This window comes from Thalassophryne amazonica, chromosome 4 (genome assembly GCF_902500255.1).
Source record: "Thalassophryne amazonica chromosome 4, fThaAma1.1, whole genome shotgun sequence".
NCBI lineage: Eukaryota > Metazoa > Chordata > Actinopteri > Batrachoidiformes > Batrachoididae > Thalassophryne > Thalassophryne amazonica.
In genome coordinates, this window is record NC_047106.1 from 138,124,685 (window position 1) to 138,144,795 (window position 20,111).

The window sequence follows — 20,111 nt, forward strand, 5'->3', positions numbered from 1 at the left end:
CGAAGCTCCCAACGGCCCAGGAGACAGCGGACCTCCTGGTCCACCACGTCGTCCGTCTGCATGGCATACCATCAGACATCGTCTCCGATTGCGGCCCCCAGTTCACCTCACACGTCTGGAGGAGCTTCTGCCGGGAACTGGGGGCCACGGTCAGCCTCTCGTCTGGGCACCACCCCCAGACCAACGGGCAGGCACAGCGGGCGAATCAGGAACTGGAGCAGACACTTCGCTGTGTGACAGCCGCGCACCCGACGGCCTGGAGTACCCACCTGGCCTGGATCGAGTACGCCCACAACAGCCAAGTGTCATCAGCCACCGGCCTCTCCCCGTTTGAGGTGTGCTTGGGGTATCAGCCCCCCTTGTTTCCGGTGGTTGAGGGAGAGGTCGGTGTGCCCTCGGTCCAGGCCCACCTACGGAAGTGCCGTCGGGTGTGGCGTGCCGCCCGCTCTGCCTTGTTGCAGGCCCGGACGAGGGCGAAGAAACATGCAGACTGGCGGCGAGCCCCGGCCCCCAAGTATCGTCCTGGGCAGGAGGTCTGGTTGTCCACCAAGGACATTCCTCTACAGGTTGACTCACCGAAACTCCAAGAACGGTACATCGGACCGTATAAGATCCTCAAGGTCATCAACCCCGCCGCAGTGAGGCTCCAGCTTCCGGCCTCACTGCGGATCCATCCAGTTTTTCATGTTTCCCGGATCAAGCCCCTTCACACCTCACCCCTCTGCACCCCGGGTCCGGCGCCGCCTCCTGCCCGGATCATCGACGGAGCACCGGCTTGGACTGTCCGCCGGCTCCTTGATGTCCGTCGGATGGGCCGGGGTTTTCAGTATCTGGTGGACTGGGAGGGGTACGGACCCGAGGAGCGCTCCTGGGTGAAGAAGGGTTTCATCCTGGACCCGGCCCTCCTGGCCGACTTCTACCGTCGCCATCCGGACAAGCCCGGTTGTGCGCCAGGAGGCGCCCGTTGAGGGGGGGGGTCCTGTTGTGTGGGCCGCTGAAGAGGAGGTACTGCTGGCCCACCACCACCAGAGGGCGCCCTGCCTGGAGTGCGGGCTCCAGGCACCAGAGGGCGCTGCCGCCTTATGGGAGTAGCCTGGGTGACAGCTGTCACCCATCACCAGACACAGCTGTTCCACTCAGCACAGAGGTATATCAGGAGGACGGCGTCTCCACCTCAGTGCCGAGATATCGCCTAAGACTGAGGTAATATTCTCTGCATTTATATTCTGAACAACCAGCTAAACTTGTTAAACCTTTTCAGGACTGTTGACTACTGATAGCTTCATTGCTTGGATAAGTACTCACCTTCCTGCTGTACTTTGACAAGAGGTGGAGGCGGCTTCTCCCCTCTCCGTTACTGGGTGCGGTCGCATCCACACCTGTGTGTTGTTGCTCTCTCCCGCCAGCAGTACCGGATCCGACGAGCGGAGGCAGTGGCCACCTGGGAATTCGGGACTTGGCGGTTCCGGTATTTCCAGGGTTCGGTGGCAGAGGAGATCTGGGTGGTTCCGGTTCGACTGAGACGGACGTCTCCTACCTTCGAGCCTGCCCACACGACACCAGCGGATTCGACCCCAAATTGTGATTGTTGTATTTATTGTGCTCGTTTCACAATAGTAAACCTTGTTATTTACCTTCTCCATTGTCCGTTCATTGCGCCCCCTGTTGTGGGTCCGTGTTCCTACACTTTCACAACAGAGACGCCATTTCCTCTCCAACTTACGGGTTATCTGCTTTAAGCTGCGAGTTTGTGAGTTATACCACGGAGTCAGGCAATTCTAATTTAAAGCTCTCTTATTCAGAGGAGCTACAGCATCCAAAGTTGTCTTCAATGAGGATGTAAAACTACTGATGAGATACTCTATCTCACTTACAGAGTTTAGGTAGCTACTCTGCACTGTGTTGGTATATGGCATTAGAGAACATAAAGAAGGAATCATATCCTTAAACCTAGTTACAGCACTTTCTGAAAGACTAGTGTAATGAAACTTATTCCCCACTGCTGGGTAGTCCATCAGAGTAAATGTAAATGTTATTAAGAAATGATCAGACAGAAGGGAGTTTTCAGGGAATACTGTTAAGTCTTCAACTTCCATACCATAAGTCAGAACAAGATCTAAGATATGATTAAAGTGGTGGGTGGACTCATTTACATTTTGAGCAAAGCCAATTGAGTCTAATAATAGATTAAATGCAGTGTTGAGGCTGTCATTCTCAGCATCTGTGTGGATGTTAAAATTGCCCACTATAATTATCTTATCTGAGCTAAGCACTAAGTCAGACAAAAGGTCTGAAAATTCACAGAGAGACTCACAGTAACGACCAGGTGGACGATAAATAATAACAAATAAAACTGGTTTTTGGGACTTCCAATTTGGATGGACAAGACTAAGAGTCAAGCTTTCAAATGAATTAAAGCTCTGTCTGGGTTTTTGATTAATTAATAAGCTGGAATGGAAGATTGCTGCTAATCCTCCGCCTCGGCCCGTGCTTTTTAGACAGTGCATATTGAATATCTTGTTAAGTGAAACAGTCTTCAAAACATATTATTTTGAGTCATATCTCGGAGAAAACAAGCTTTTTTGACATGTCATAAGGTTTTTAAGCTGCTGGGCAGTGACTCCGGTAACGTGTTACATACGAGGTCTATTAGAAAAGTATCCGACATTATTATTTTTTTCAAAAACCATATGGATTTGAATCATGTGTGATTGCGTCAGCCAAGCTTGAACCTTCGTGCGCATGCGTGAGTTTTTTCACGCCTGTCGGTTGCGTCATTCGCCTGTGAGCAGGCTTTGAGTGAGGAGTGGTCCACCCCTCTCGTCGTTTTTTGCGTCGCTGCGACGCACGGAATTCCTCCGCACGTCTGTCTCAATGTGCCGAAAAAGTGCGATGTCCATGTTTTTTCACAATTCCTGTGCTAGTCAGATGACATCCCGGATAAAACACAGCATCCAGTTTGGAAATGAACGCCACATTCCACTGTTACAGGAGTTTTTGTCATGGAAAGAGGAGAGGAGGCTTCGCGCGTCGCGGCGGTGCCGCATGGCGCAAAGCAACGCCGTGATGAAGCCTCATGTGACATGTTCTGGCATGTCCAGGCACATCCACATTTCTCGGATAATCACTCGATGGAAAAACCACCGACAGCTGTCTGAACGCCATCTCAAAGCCGTCCTGTGAGACCAAAACGGAGGTGGTTTTGTCTCGTTCCAGTAGCGAATCCATCATGACACGCGAAGCCTCCGCTTGGCTTTCCATGACAAAATCTCTTGTTAAAAGTGAAATCTGCCGGAAAATGGTTGATGTCCAGCTCTTGTGATAACCAGAGAAATTGCACACGATGGTCACGGATCCATACAGCCATCTGTTTAGAAATGAAATGGTCGCTCAGCCTGTCGATGGCGGCTTCGGCGCACGGCGCACCACCAGTCGCTCTGGGCCGTCCTTAAAACGACAGTAACACTCCGTAATCTCTTTGAAGCCCATAAAATTTTCACCAAAAATCATCTGAATTTCTCGAATGGTGTCCACTTTGATGTCCCTCACAGTTTCTGAAAAAATTTTGATCAAGCAAAGCGGCAGTCTCTGAGCCATTCCTAAACAATGAAAAAACGACGAGAGGGGTGGACCACTCCTCACTCAAAGCCTGCTCACAGGCGAATGACGCAACCGACAGGCGTGAAAAAACTCACTCATGCGCAAGAAGGTTTAAGCTTGGCTGACACAATCACACGTGATTCAAATCATATGGTTTTTGAAAAAAATAATAAGGTTGGATACTTTTCTAATAGACCTCGTATATCACCGTCACACTAGAGCATGAATTGCACGAATGCTATATGCATTGACAGTCAAACAACATTCGTGCAATTTCTGCTGCATTTGAACTGCACTTGAACACCTCATTTCTACAGTAGTTGGCACATTTGTGTGTCGCTCGTGCTGGAAAACATCTGTACGGCGGTGGAGATGCAGTCGTACCGCATTACTGCCGTATGGATGGATCAGGGGTGGCCAAGTTCGGTCCTCGAGAGCCACATTCCTGACACTCTTAGTTGTCTCCCTGCTCCAACACACCTGAATCCATTGAAAGGCTCATTAAGAGTCTGCTAACGAGTCTTTCATTGGATTCAGGTGTGTTGGAGCAGGGAGACAACTAAGAGTGTCAGGAATGTGGCTCTCAAGGACCGGACGTGGCCACCCCTGGGATGGACATTCAAACATCATTCCTGCAATTCGACCTGCAGTCGAACTGCATTTGAGCTGCATTCAAATTCCTCGGACAGCATTTGTGTAGCACTAAGGAAAATACGCTAAATAGGCCGGCAAGCACAAATGTAGAGAACAGACGCACTACTGTTATGCTGCATTCGTATTGGGGAATATTTACGGCAGTCGTACTGCTGTGTGACTGCTCCTTTGAATGGCATTCGAACTGGCTTCTGAAATGGCAACCCACCAGCATTTGGAGCAGTCTGATCGTGTCGGCACGTCCCCATTGTGCCGGACCCCCCCAATCATCACGTGCACTAGACCTGAACAATGCGCAATCACACTGAATACATCGTGTGTCACAGCGAGTCAGCGCGTCAGGGCCGCGCACCGTGGCCATCTGGACGGAGTCCATGATTTTCTAAAACATTTGAAATGTGGATTCATCAGACGACAGCACACTTTTCCACTCTGCGTCCGTCCATTTCAAACGAGCTCGGGCCCAGAGAGGGCGGCGGTGTTTCTGGATGTTGTTGATATTTGGCTTTCACTTTGCATGGCAGAGTTTTAACTTGCACTTATAGATGTAGCGATGAACTGTGTTAACTGACAATGGTTTTCTGAAGTGTTCCTGAGCCCACGTGGTAAGATCCTTTACACAATGATGTCAGTTTTTAATGCAGTGCCGCCTGAGGGATCGAAGGTCACGGGCATTCAATGTTGGTTTTCAGCCTTGCCACTTAAGTGTCGAAAGTTCTCCAGATTCTCTGAATTTTCTGATTATATTATGGACTGTAGATGATGGAATCCCTAAATTCCTTGCAATTGAACACTGACAAACATTGTTCTTAAACTGTTGGACTATTTTTTCACACAATTGTTCACAAGAGGTGATCCTCGCCCCATCTTTGCTTGTGAATGGCTGAGTCTGATGCTCCTTTTATATCAATCAATCAATCAATCAATTTTTTTATATAGCGCCAAATCACAACAAACAGTTGCCCCAAGGCGCTTTATATTGTAAGGCAAGGCCATACAATAATTATGTAAAACCCCAACGGTCAAAACGACCCCCTGTGAGCAAGCACTTGGCTACAGTGGGAAGGAAAAACTCCCTTTTAACAGGAAGAAACCTCCAGCAGAACCAGGCTCAGGGAGGGGCAGTCTTCTGCTGGGACTGGTTGGGGCTGAGGGAGAGAACCAGGAAAAAGACATGCTGTGGAGGGGAGCAGAGATCGATCACTAATGATTAAATGCAGAGTGGTGCATACAGAGCAAAAAGAGAAAGAAACAGTGCATCATGGGAACCTCCCAGCAGTCTACGTCTATAGCAGCATAACTAAGGGATATCCAATCATGACACTCACAATTAGTGTCCTCAGTTCCCAAATGCTTATTGAGTGTTGTTAGAAGGAAAGGCGATGTAACACAGTGGTAAACATACCACTATCCCAGCTTTTTTGAAACGTGTTGCAGGCATCATTTCAAAATGAGCAAATATTTGCACAAAAACAATAAAGTTTATCAGTTTGAACATTAAAATCTTGTTTTTCTGGTGTATTCAGTTGAATATAGGTTAAAGAGGATTTGTATTCTGTTTTTATTTACATTTCACACAAAGTCCCAACTTCATTGGAATTGGGGTTGTATATACATCCTTTGCTCAGTACTTTGTTGACTTTTTTGCTAAGTTCTTTGGCAGCAATTACAGCCTCAAGTCTTCTTGAATATGTTGCCACAAGCTTGGTGCACCTATCTTTGGTAAGTTTTGTCCATTCCTCTTTGCAGCACCTCTCAAGCTCCATCAGGTTGGATGGGGAGCATTAGTGCACAGCCATTTTCAGATCTCTCCAGAGATGTTCAGTCAGATTCAGGTCTGGGCTCTGGCTGGGCCAATCATGGACATTCACACAGTTGTCCTGAATCCACTCCTTTGATATCTTGGCTGTGTGCTTAGGGTCATTGTCCTGCCGAAAGATGAACCGTCACCCCAGTCTGAGGTCAAGAGCGCTCTGGAGCAGGTTTTCATCCAGGATGTCTCTGTACATTGCTGCATTCATCTTCCTCTCAATCCTAACTAGTCTCCCAGTTCCTGCTGTTGATAAACATCCCCACAGCATGATACTGCCACCATCATGTCGTTTTGACCGTTGGGGTTTTACATAATTATTGTATGGCCTTGCCTTACAATATAAAGCGCCTTGGGGCAACTGTTTGTTGTGATTTGGCGCTATATAAAAAAACTGATTGATTGATTGATTGATCATGCTTCACTGTAGGGATGGTGCCTGGTTTCCCCAAAACATGATGCCTGGCATTCAAACCAAAGAGTTCAATCTTTGTCTCCTCAGACCAGAGAATTTTGTTTTTCGTGGTCTGAGAGTCCTTCAGGTGCATTTTAGCCAATTCTGGGATGACTGCCATGTGCCTTTTACTAAGGAGTGGCTTCTGTCTGGCCACTCTACCATACAGGCCCGATTGGTGGATTGCTGCAGAGATGGTTGTCCTTCTGGAAGGTTCTCCTCTCTCCACAGAGGAATACTGCAGCTCTGACAGAGTGACCATCAGGTTCTTGGTAACATCCCTGACTAAGGCCCTTCTCCCGATCGCTCAATTTAGACGGGCGGCCAGCTCTAGGAATAGTCCTGGTCGATCTGAATATCTTCCATTTACAGATGATGGAGGTCACTGTGCTCATTGGGACCTTCAAAGCAACAGAAATCTTTCTGCACCCTTCCCCAGATTTGTGCCTTGAGACAATCCTGTCTCAGAGGTCTACAGACATTCCTTTGACTTTATGCTTGGTTGGTGCTCTGACATGTACTGTCAACTGTGGGACCATATATGTAGACAGGTGTGTATCTTTCCAAATCATGCCCAATAAACTGAATTTACTCCAGGTGGACTCCAATTAAGCTGTAGACACATCTTAAGGATGATCAGTGGAAACAGGAATCACCTGAGCTCAATTTTGACCTTCATGCAAAGGCTGTGAATATTTAAGTACATGTGATTTCTTAGTTTTTTAATTTTTAATAAATTTACAAAAATCTAAAAAAAAAAAAGTTTTTCACATTGTCATTATGGGACATTGTGTGTGAGGGGAAAAAATGTATTTACTCCATTTTGGAGTAACAAAATATGGAAAAAGTGAAGCGCTGTGAATACTTTCCGGCTGCACTATAAATTAAAAACAAGAAATAAAAAAAAACGTTTTTCATGTTGTCATTATGGGGTGTTGTGAGCAGACCTTTTAGGGAAATAATGAATTTACTCCATTTTGGAATAAGGCTGTAACATAACAAAAGTGAAGCGCTGTGAACACACTCCAGATGCACCATATAATTCAACCACATATTAAAAAAAAAAATGATTCTTGCATTTACTTTGACTTATATTTTATTGCAAACAGAATGAAGCCAATACAAACTAATCTTCAAACAGATCTTGAGCCATCTTTTAGGTCCTTCAGTAAATCTGAGGTTTCCTTTGGTCTGAAATGCCCAATGACATCTTTACAAATGTCAAATCAATTATTATTCCTTCTTCACCAGCTTCAAACACAAAGTCCTCTGTCTGACCCTTTCTGGTTAATGAGTTGAAGTGGAGGTGTTGCTGCTTCTATGCTGGTGTGTCTTTGGTTTTGGTAAATCTGGAAGAATTACATCCTGAATATCTGCAGTACTACAAACACTGCAGAAAAATGAGTAGAGTTAAGTTCTTGGAATTTTGGTACCAAAGTATGTGTTGTCATGATCTCCCCAGGCGGAACATGAGGGTATGTTGGTCAGGATGGTGAACTTACCCCCAGTCCTGACCACCTCCGTTGTGCTGTTGATTGATGCTGAGGAGCTGGCTCAATGTGGGAACAGGATCTTGGTGACAGGGGTCACTTGAGGACAGTCCAGGCAGTGAGGGGAATGCCACCATGAAGACAGCAGACTACAGGACAGACAGGGTCACTCATAATCTGACAACATGATGTTCAAAAACACTGAATTCTCACTAATGACCATTAAGGAAAAATTAAATCCAGCATGAGTCAGAATATTATATATGTATATACAGTGCCACCCAAAAATATTGGAACACTTAGTATTTCAGACATTTTAATTTGTTCATGCCATTTCAAATAAAAAATACAAACAAAAAACATAAACATTTCTAAAATAATCTTACTTAAACTCAAAGTGAAAGCAAATCTCTACAACTTGAAATAAATTAATTAAATCTAATTAAACCCTAATCTCGTTGTACCCCTAATCTCGTCGTACTATGCAGACTGTATTTGCTGTGTATAATGACAATAAAGGCTTTCTATTCTATTATATTCTAAAAATATAAAAGCCAAGATGATGGGTTGCACAAGTAATGGAACACTTTGGTATAAATCCTGGAAATATTCAGTTTAATTGCGTTTTAATTGCGAGACAAGTCAAGAGATGGATACATGAATATTTCCAACTTCCTGAATATTTCTTGGACTTTATTTACATCAGTTATGAAGAAATACAAACAGTATGACACTCTATAGTAAATCTGTGTGGAGTAGACAGTTCTTAAAAACTGAGTGATTGTGCAAGAAGAAGAGTGACGAAAGACACCAAGACACCCAGACAACCCAGAAGAAGTTACAGGCTTCTGTGGCTGTGACTGGAGAAATTGTGCATAGTACGTTTTGCATTTTGCATCCCCAGTTATACAGCTTCATGATGAAGTGGTACAGGGAAGGATTTTCTTTCACCAAAACATCAAATCTATGCTTGAATCTCAGATGTACCTTTTGGCATATTGTAGCTGAACCTTGATGATGAAAATTTCAGACTTGCAAAATCACAGGGTGTTCAAATACTTATTTTCCTCTCTGTATATACGTATGTATATATATATATATATATATATATATATATATATATATATGTTTGGCTGAACACAGAACCAGCTGTACCAGATTCTGATTGGCTGTCTTCTCCTCCGCAGCTCCGTTGGGCCACCATTGTCCCGCAGGATCACCACCTTCTTCCACAAGTTGTTGAGGAAAGGCTGTCCAGGTGTCCTCAGACTGGCGGGAGGAACCGTTTGTCCAACCTGATAGCCAGAGAGCAAACACACGCACGCACACACACACACACACACACACACACACACACACACATGCTGTGTGTTATTAGGGAACATGACCTTAACTTCTCTGCAAACAAACCAGAGTCTAGTGGTTCCTAACTTGGGTCTTGTGTGCACCTGTCCTAGCTGGTGATTGGCTGAGTACACCTGATGCAAAAAGCAAGAGCAGAGAGAAACATAGAAACATAAAGCCCACAGAGGATTAATCACAGCAAAGCAGACCCTGAAGCTTGACACGTCAGGCTGCGGGCGGGGGGCACACATCAGACGGGGGGAGCATGTCAAGCAGCGAAGGCAACACGGCAGATAGCGAGGGGGACACATACTGTGATGAAGGGTGTCACCACAGACATGTTTCTTTGACGTAAACTTTATCACATGAGACATCTGTATTCCAGGTCATGTTTTTAAAGGACATGTCACATGTTATTTGATAACCTGGTTAGCAACACAACATCAAAGTATTCATGGTTGTAAGTTTATTTGTGTATATGCTGTCATAATAGTGGTCATTGATGTATTTTATTGCTAATTATCCCTCAAGCTCGGCAAGTTAACAGGTGCATTTCCGGAAAAACGACCTGAGGTGCATCTTGACACTTGCATGAATTTGATTCCAGCACTGGCACGCAATCCAGCGTGCCAGTGATTAAACTAGTTGCAAAATGTTGGAAACTGTGCATGAATTGTGCCAGTGCGCAAAGAAAATTTTGAAATGTTCAAAACTTCTGGCACACATTAATTCTGTGAACTAGTCGTGAACATTGCCCAACCTATTCAAAAATACTGTGTGTCACTGTGTGTCAATGCATCTTATTGCTGCAGCACAGCGCAGTGCATCTGAATGATTATGATGAGATGTTACATCTATAATAATGATAATTTTACAGATACATTATGAGAAGGAATGAAAATGCAACTGTTTTATCAATCCATTACAATATATATATATATACATATATACACAGTGAGGAAAATAAGTATTTGAACACCCTGCGATTTTGCGAGTTCTCCCACTTAGAAATCATAGAGGGGTCTGAAATTTTCATCTTAGGTGCATGTCCACTGTGAGAGACAATCTACAAAAAAAAAACTGGAAATCACAATGTATGACTTTTTTCATAATTTATTTGTATGTTACTGCTGCAAATAAATATTTGAACACCTACCAACCAGCAAGAATTCTGGCTCTCACAGATCTGTTAATTTTTCTTTAAGAAGCACCGCTTGTTGAGTTTTTTGTTATTTGTTGTTGTGTTTTTGCTATGTGTGTTCTGCCGGGACACCTCTGCCTTGCTTGTGTATGGTCGTCAGTCTCTCTTGGACATTAATGCTCTTTATGAGCCGCTGCTGTCGTCTGGGTCCGGGCTTGGAGGGCCCCGCCCTGCTCTGCCACCTGTGCTCGCGGACGTCCCGCTCCACCTGCTCCGTTTCCCTTGCGCTCCTCTCCGGAGGAGGCACTTTAGAATGCGCGGAAAGCGGAGCGGTGCATCAGTGAAATTTAAGTTTTACATGGCAGCCTTCACTAGAGGGTCTGATCCTCGCCTCCTGTGGGATGGATGATATTTTTGGGCATGGGAGTGCTCGCTGCGCTTGAGAGGCTGCTGGATTCCTCCTGTTGCTCCTGAACTGTCCTCTCCGATGACCGGACCGGCTCCGCTAAAGCTGTGCCCGTTTGTGCCGCAGCTTCCCGCTGCTGCCTCTCGCCGGGCTGCGGAGTTTTTATGCCGGTGCTGTCGTCTGCGGACTCGCAGACGCGGTGTTTCACCTGAGCTCCTCCGGCCGCTGAAACACGCTGCGTCACTGGCTGCTGAGGAGCAGAACTTCCGCATGACTTCGTTAAAATCAGCTGATCCCACCGAGATCCTTAGTTTGGGTCTCATTAACATCAGGTCATTGTCTCTGAAGTCATTGCTGGTGAATGACTTAATTGTGGATCATCGCCTGGATATGCCTGGATTATGTGAAACCTGGATTAAATCCACAGCTGTCCTTCCTCTGAATGAGGCCTGCCCACCGGAGTACACTTTTAGTCATGTTTCACGTGATGTGAGGAAAGGCGGTGGTGTTGCTTTTATTTATAAATCCAGGTTTACTTTAGTAACTGTTGGGGGTCAGAAAATATAATTCATTTGAGCATCTGATTCTCCGTTATGCCCATGATGCTAAGTACTGCCAAGGTCATAAAACTGGAAATCAGATATGTTATATTGTCACTGTCTACAGGCCTCCTGGCCCATATTCTGATCTTTCAACTAGTGTAGACAACATTTTGATTATTGGTGACTTTAACATTTATATAAATAAGCCCTCTGATCCCCTCAGTAAATCATTTATGGAAATCCATGCTTCCCAAAGCACAGACACCTTGGTTCAACAGTTATTTGCGTGACCTTTAGGCAGAAGGCTAGAGGGTTGGAACGGAAATGGCATAGTTCCAAACTTGAGGTGTTTCACCTTGCGTGGTGTGAAGCTATTTTAGATTATAAGCATTGGCTACGAAGCAGGCGTATTATTCTGAATTGATAACAAAAACAAGCATAACTCAAAGTTCTTGTTTGATACGGTGGCATTTCTTATTCATGGACAGTCACCTGTTGGTCGTTCTCCTTTTTCTGCACAGGACTTTCTGGACTATTTCGAAAAGAAAATAGAAGATATTAGATTGAGCACATCTCAGCATACTTTGGTCCAATCATTGTATTCAGCTACTGAGCTGGTGACTACCACTGAGGTGCTACCTAGATTCACGGAATTTAACAGTATCTCACAAGGTGTGCTGACGAAACTCGTGATGTCTACTAGAAGCACAACTTCTTTATTTGATCCTATACCAACAAAATTGTTTAAGGATCTTTGGCCCATTCTTGGGCCGACTGTGCTGGAAATTGTTAACCTTTCTTTAAACTCTGGATCTGTTCTGAATTGTTTTAAATCTGCCATGGTTAAACCACTACTCAAGAAATCTAATCTTGATCCTGGTGTATTGAAAAATTATAGGCCGATATCAAATCTATCATTCTGCTCTAAAATTCTGGAAAAGGTGGTTTCACGGCAGCTTGTGGACTATCTTACTGAGAATGACCTTTTTGAGCCACTGCAGTCTGCTTTTAGAAGACATCACTCCACAGAAACAGCACTTATTAAAGTAGTTAATGATCTTCTGCGAGCAATGGACTCAGATACTACTACAGCATTGGTGTTGTTGGATCTCAGTGCTGCGTTTGACACAGTTGATCATCATATTCTACTTGATAGGCTAGAAAACTGTTTCGGGATTACTGGAACTGCTCTTGCATGGCTGACGTCTTATCTGTCTGGTCGTTCCCATTGTGTTTTGTGCAAAGACACTACCTCTGACTTTAAGGGCATGAAGTTCGGGGTTCTGCAGGGATCCGTTCTGGGTCCCCTGCTTTTTTCCCTGTATATGGCACCCCTTGGGAACATTTTGCGGCGTTTTGGGGTTGCTTTTCATTGTTATGCTGATGATACTCAGTTGTATATGCCGATAGCTGTTGGAAATCCTGTCCACATAAAATCTTTACAGGACTGTCTTGCAGCAGTGAGAAGTTGGATGTCTAGCAACTTTCTACTTTTGAACTCTGATAAGACTGAAATGATGGTTCTGGCACTTAGCCTAGGTTCATGTGTTATACATCATACTGACAAAGTGAGGAACCTTGGGGTAATCTTTGATCCTATGTTATCCTTTGACCTCCACATTAGGGACATTACGAGGACTGCTTTCTTTCATCTGAGAAATATAGCAAAGATTCACCCCATCCTGTCTATGGCTGATGCTGAGACTCTGATTCATGCGTTTGTCTCTTCTAGATTGGATTATTGTAATGATTTATTTTCTGGCTTGCCGCAGTCTAGCATTCGAGGACTTCAGTTGGTACAAAATGCTGCTAGCAGACTTTTGACACAAAGTAGAAGGTTTGACCACATTACTCCCATTCTGGCATCCCTTCATTGGCTACCGGTTTCTGCCAGATCGGACTTTAAAGTTTTATTGTTGGTTTATAAAATTGTTCATGGACTGGCACCTTCCTACCTGGCGGACTTGGTTAAGCCCTACGTACATGCGAGGCCTTTGCGTTCGCAGGGCGCAGGGCTTCTGTGTGTTCCGAGGATAAACAAAAAGTCTGTGGGGTATAGAGCCTTCTCCTACCATGGTCCGGCTCTTTGGAACCATCTACCTGCTGTTATTCGGCAGTCTGACACGGTGGAGATTTTTAAATCAAGACTGAAGACCCACTTTTTTAGACTGTCTTATCATTAATTTTTTAATCTGTTTGTGTTTGCTTTGTAATTTCTTTTTATTCTACTGTGTTTTATCTTTTTACTGTACTTTTCTTGCTTTTAATTTTGATTTTAGATTAATTTGTGTTGTTGTGAATTATGTGAAGTGCCCTGGGGCGACTTTGTCGTGATTTGGCGCTATATAAATTAATAAATTGAAATTGAAATTGAAGAAGCCAATCTTTACCTGTATTAATTGCACCTGTTTGAACTTGTTACCTGTATAAAAGACACCTGTTCACACACTCAATCAATCACACTCCAACCTGTCCACCATAGCCAAGACCAAAGAGCTGTCTAAGGACACCAGGGACAAAACTGTAGACCTGCACAAGGCTGGGATGGACTACAGGACAATAGACAAGCAGCTTGGTAGAAGACAACAGCTGTTATGATTTATTTATTAGAAAGTGGAAGAAACACAAGATGACTGTCAAGCTCCCTCGGTCTGGGATTCCATGCAAGATCTCAATTTGTGGGGTAAGGATGATTCTGAGAAATCAATCAATCAATCAATTTTTTTTTTATATAGCGCCAAATCACAACAAACAGTTGCCCCAAGGTGCTTTATATTGTAAGGCAAGGCCATACAATAATGATGTAAAACCCCAACGGTCAAAACGACCCCCTGTGAGCAAGCACTTGGCTACAGTGGGAAGGAAAAACTCCCTTTTAACAGGAAGAAACCTCCAGCAGAACCAGGCTCAGGGAGGGGCAGTCTTCTGCTGGGACTGGTTGGGGCTGAGGGAGAGAACCAGGAAAAAGACATGCTGTGGGGGGGAGCAGAGATCGATCACTAATGATTAAATGCAGAGTGGTGCATACAGAGCAAAAAGAGAAAGAAACAGTGCATCATGGGAACCCCCCAGCAGTCTACGTCTATAGCAGCATAACTAAGGGATGGTTCAGGGTCACCTGATCCAGCCCTAACTATAAGCTTTAGCAAAAAGGAAAGTTTTAAGCCTAATCTTAAAAGTAGAGAGGGTGTCTGTCTCCCTGATCTGAATTGGGAGCTGGTTCCACAGGAGAGGAGCCTGAAAGCTGAAGGCTCTGCCTCCCATTCTACTCTTACAAACCCTAGGAACTACAAGTAAGCCTGCAGTCTGAGAGCGAAGCGCTCTATTGGGGTGATATGGTACTACGAGGTCCCTAAGATAAGATGGGACCTGATTATTCAAAACCTTATAAGTAAGAAGAAGAATTTTAAATTCTAATAGTTCTGAGAAAGCTCAGAACTATACAGGAGGACCTGGTCAATGACCTGAAGAGAGCTGGGACCACAGTCACAAAGATTACATTAGTAACACATGATGCTGTCATGGTTTAAAATCCTGCAGGGCAGCAAGGTCCCCCTGCTCAATCCAGCACATGTCCAGGCCCATTTGAAGTTCACCAGTGCCCAATCAATCAATCAATCAAGTTTTTTATTTCTAAAGTGCTTTACAACAACCAAAGTTGATCAAAGTGCTGCACACAGTTATGCACACAGTTAAAAACAACCATAAGATAAAACATATACATCTAAAATATATTACAGCTGTTGGTTTCCAGGGAGTCACAGCTCTGTGTCAAAGGCCAATTGAAACAAATACATTTTTCAGCCTGGCTTTGAACAGGGGCAGGGATGAGATGGAGCGTAACTCCAGAGGAAGAGAGTTCCAGAGTCTAGGACCTGCCACGGCACAGGCACGATCGTCCCACTGTCTATATCTCGACCTTGGAACCACCAGCAGGTGTTGGTCTGAAGAGCGCAAGGCTCTGCTGGGCTGGTGAGGGATCAAAATGTCACTGAGGTAAGGCGGTGCGAGGCCATGGATTGAACTAAAGATGAACAACAAGAGTTTAAAATGTATTCGGAACTGAAATGGGAGCCAATGGAGGGAGTAAAGAACTGGTGTGATATGATAGTATTTGTGAGTGCTGGTGAGGAGGTGAGCAGCCGCATTCTGCACCAGTTGCAGACGGTAAAGAGAGGCTTGAGTCCAGTATACAGAGCATTACAATAGTCCAGACGTGAACTGACAAAAGCATGGATGGTTTTCTCAAAATCTCTGCAGTTTAGTAAAGATTTGACCTTAGCTAACTGTCTGAGTTGGAAAAAGCTTGCTCTAACCACAGAGTCAATTTGTTTATTAAATTTTAAATATGAGTCAAAAATCACACCCAGATTCCTGACAGTGTGGTTAGGCTGAGAGCCAAAATAAGTGATGTTTTTAACTGAATTTACATGGCTGGAAGATCCAAAGAGGATAAATTCAGTTTTTGACTTGTTCAGACAGAGAAAGTTTTGTGATAGCCAGCACTTTATGTCAGTGAGACAGGAATTAATGGACTGTGTGTCTGAAAAAGAAGTCACAGAACAGATAGATTTGTAAGTCATCCGCGTACATATGAAAGGACACATCATGATGGGCAATAACAGAACCTAATGGCATAATGTACAATGAAAAAAGGGCAGGGCCAAGAAGTTCACCAGTGACCATCTGGATGATCCAGAGGAGGCATGGGAGAAGGTCATGTGGTCAGATGAGACCAAAATAGAGCTTTTTGGAATCAACTCCACTTACCATGTTTAGAGGATGAGAACAACACCAAGAAAACCATCCCAACCGTGAAGCATGGGGGTGGAAACATCATACTCTGGGGGTGCTCTTCTGCAAAGGGGACAGGACGACTGCACCGTATTGAAGGGAGGATGGATGGGGTCATGTATTGCAAGATTTTGGCAAACAACCTCCTTCCCTCAGTAAGAGCATTGAAGATGGGTCATGGTTGGCTCTTCCAGCATGACAATGACCCCAAACACACAACCAGGGCAACTAAGGAGGGGCTCCGTAAGAAGCATTTCAAGGTCCTGGAGTGGCCTGACCAGTCTCCAGACCTGAACTCAACAGAAAATCTTTGGAGGGAGCTGAAACTCCAAACCTGAAAGATCTAGAGAAGATCTGTATGGAGGAGTGGACCAAAATCCCTGCTGCAGTGTGTGAAAACTACAGGAAACGTTTGACCTCTGTAATTGCAAACAAAGGCTACTGTACCAAATATTAACATTGATTTTCCCAGGTGTTCAAATACTTATTTGCAGCAGTAACATACAAATAAATTATTTAAAAAAAATCATACATTGTGATTTCTGGAATTTCTGGATTTTTTTTTTTTTTTTAGATTATGTCTCTCACAGATGAAAATTTCAGACTCCTCCATGATTTCTAAGTGGGAGAACTTGCAAAATCACAGGGTGTTCAAATACTTATTTTCCTCACTGTGTATATATATATATATACACTCAACAAAAATATAAACGCAACACTTTTGGTTTTGCTCCCATTTTGTATGAGATGAACTCAAAGATCTAAAACTTTTTCCACATACACAATATCACCATCTCCCTCAAATATTGTTCACAAACCAGTCTAAATCTGTGATAGTGAGCACTTCTCCTTTGCTGAGATAATCCATCCCACCTCACAGGTGTGCCATATCAAGATGCTGATTAGACACCATGATTAGTGCACAGGTGTGCCTTAGACTGCCCACAATAAAAGGCCACTCTGAAAGGTGCAGTTTTATCACACAGCACAATGCCACAGATGTCGCAAGATTTGAGGGAGCGTGCAGTTGGCATGCTGACAGCAGGAATGTCAACCAGAGCTGTTGCTCGTGTATTGAATGTTCATGTCTCTACCATAAGCCATCTCCAAAGTCGTTTCAGAGAATTTGGCAGTACATCCAACCAGCCTCACAACCGCAGACCACGTGTAACCACACCAGCCCAGGACCTCCACATCCAGCATGTTCACCTCCAAGATCGTCTGAGACCAGCCACTCGGACAGCTGCTGAAACAATCGGTTTGCATAACCAAAGAATTTCTGCACAAACTGTCAGAAACCGTCTCAGGGAAGCTCATCTGCATGCTCGTCGTCCTCATCGGGGTCTCGACCTGACTCCAGTTCGTCGTTGTAACCAATTTGAGTGGGCAAATGCTCACATTCGCTGCCGTTTGGCACGTTGGCGAGGTGTTCTCTTCACGGATGATGCGAAGGAGATGTGTTGCACTGCATGAGGCAAATGGTGGTCACACCAGATACTGACTGGTTTCCCCCCCCAATAAAACAAAGCTGCACCTTTCAGAGTGGCCTTTTATTGTGGGCAGTCTAAGGCACACCTGTGCACTAATCATGGTGTCTAATCAGCATCTTGATATGGCACACCTGTGAGGTGGGATGGATTATCTCAGCAAAGGAGAAGTGCTCACTATCACAGATTTAGACTGGTTTGTGAACAATATTTGAGGGAAATGGTGATATTGTGTATGTGGAAAAAGTTTTAGATGTTTGAGTTCATCTCATACAAAATGGGAGCAAAACCAAAAGTGTTGCATTTATATTTTTGTGTTTGCAAATCCTCTTCAACCTATATTCAATTGAATACACCACAAAGACAAGATATTTAATGTTCAAACTGATAAACTTTATTGTTTTTGTGCAAATATTTGCTCATTTTGAAATGGATGCCTGCAACACATTTCAAAAAAGCTGGGACAGTGGTATGTTTACCACAGTGTTACATCACCTTTCCTTCTAACAACACTCAATAAGCATTTGGGAACTGAGAACACTAATTGTTGAAGCTTTGTAGGTGGAATTCTTTTCCATTCTTGCTTGGTGTACGACTTCAGCTGTTCAACAGTCCGGGGTCTCCGTTGTCGTATTTTGCGCTTCATAATGCGTCACACATTGTCAATGGGTGACAGGTCTGGACTGTATCCTGTGACTTTGTAGGCACAAAACCTCCTGTAGTGACCCCGAGCAAAGTGGGAGAAGCCTAAAGAAATGTCACTGAATGGGTGCAATCAGTGCCAACTGCATGTCAACATAAAGAGACATCCCTTAGCTGGATAACAAAGTAATTGTTTTTGTAAATTATTATCATTATTATTAGTTTTATTAGTTTACTATTACTTTTATACTTTATGTTCTGTGAAGGCATTCACACTGTTTTACTGTCATTTTTACACAATTATTCTAGCAACCACAGATACCAATTTTTTTTTCTTCATATAAACAAACAAAAACATTATTCCAGTGCACCATTACATCGCACTGCATGGAACCTATTTGGGGAATATTTGGGTCTCACTTTGGAACATGCTGACATCTCACATCACCTTCGTTTGCTCAGAGTTTGCACGAGGCCTCGACCCATCACACTTCGGTGGATTTGCCTGCACTTGCTGCCCTTTAACCTAGAGCCAACAGGAGCTCAGAGTCCCGGGGCGCCTTCCCCCAACAGTCCCTACGTAACGGCACCCTAACAGATTAATGCCATGTGGAGACACAGAGGAGGTTAGGAATCTGCTCCAGTCCTAGCCAGACTCTCACTCGAGGAACAAGTTGTTCCTAACAAATGCACTGACACACACAGACACACACACACACACACATATATGAACAAAATATTAGTGATTTTATTTGACCAGAGCAGATTACAGCAGGACACAGATGATGGCTCCCACATGACCATTTGAGATTTGACAGAAAAACAAGAAACACATGTGCACGTGCACGTAGACAATGCGCTGACTGTGCCTGTTCATTCACTTGTGTTTTATTCAAGCGGTAAGCTTCAATGGGAAAAACGCTGCAGTTCCTTGACTGGCCACTTGAGGCTGACTTCTTGTTAAAATGTCCAACTTTAGAGCAAAAATCAACATGTTTACAGCCTGGTACAAAAACATTTTGCCTCTAATCTCAAGGTCAGTGCCACATCACTTCAGCGAAGTGTCCAATCCAAAGGCGAGAATTCGTACTTCCATGACTATCCGCTCGGTGAAAACTCGTTCAGTCTGTATGCTGTTCTGTTGAAATCAGCCAGTTTAGTTTTGTCTCTAACTAGCTTCTAACGGCCAGCTGACAGCGAGCAATGAGATTTATACATTAAAATGACCTGAAATGAACCATTGTTCATTAAATTGACTTTACTGACAAGTCTGACCCCTTTGAAAAGTGACCAAATTACATGCATTTGTATTGAGTTTGGTGATGTGTTCACCAACAAAACCCACACCTAGAGGTTAAATGCCCGGATGACTGACCTCGAGAATAGATCATTTCCTCCTCCGTGACAACTGCACGGGGGTGAATTTTTTTGATACTTCTTATTTTAAGATATTTAAGCCAAACAAACAAACAAAAAAACTCTTGCACACTGCCTCACTTGCAACACAACACAAGGGTGAATTTAATCAAGCAAACAAGCAAGCAGCGTTTCGGCCAAAGGCCATCATCAGGCAAAAAAAAAAAAAAAAAAAAAAAACTCACACTCATTTTCAACTGCTTAGTCCAATTAAGGGTCAGGGGGGCTGGAGCCTATCCCAGCAGTCAGAGTGCAAGGCGGGGTACACCCAAGACAGGATGCCAGACCGGGCCACAAACAGACAAACACATTCACACCCACTAGCACACCT

General features: G+C 44.1%; 1 protein-coding gene across 3 annotated transcripts in view; it reads right to left on the bottom strand.

Moving 5' to 3' along the window:
- Nucleotides 1–20,111, bottom strand: part of si:ch211-14c7.2 — a 62,324-nt gene that overhangs the window by 27,166 nt on the left and 15,047 nt on the right. For all 3 annotated transcript variants that reach the window (XM_034168671.1, XM_034168672.1, XM_034168670.1), the window contains 2 exons: nucleotides 9,164–9,303; nucleotides 8,021–8,157 (listed from right to left, as the gene is read on the bottom strand). In XM_034168671.1, coding sequence (XP_034024562.1) covers nucleotides 8,021–8,157; nucleotides 9,164–9,303 — 277 coding nt within the window. The remainder of the gene's footprint in view (nucleotides 1–8,020; nucleotides 8,158–9,163; nucleotides 9,304–20,111) is intronic.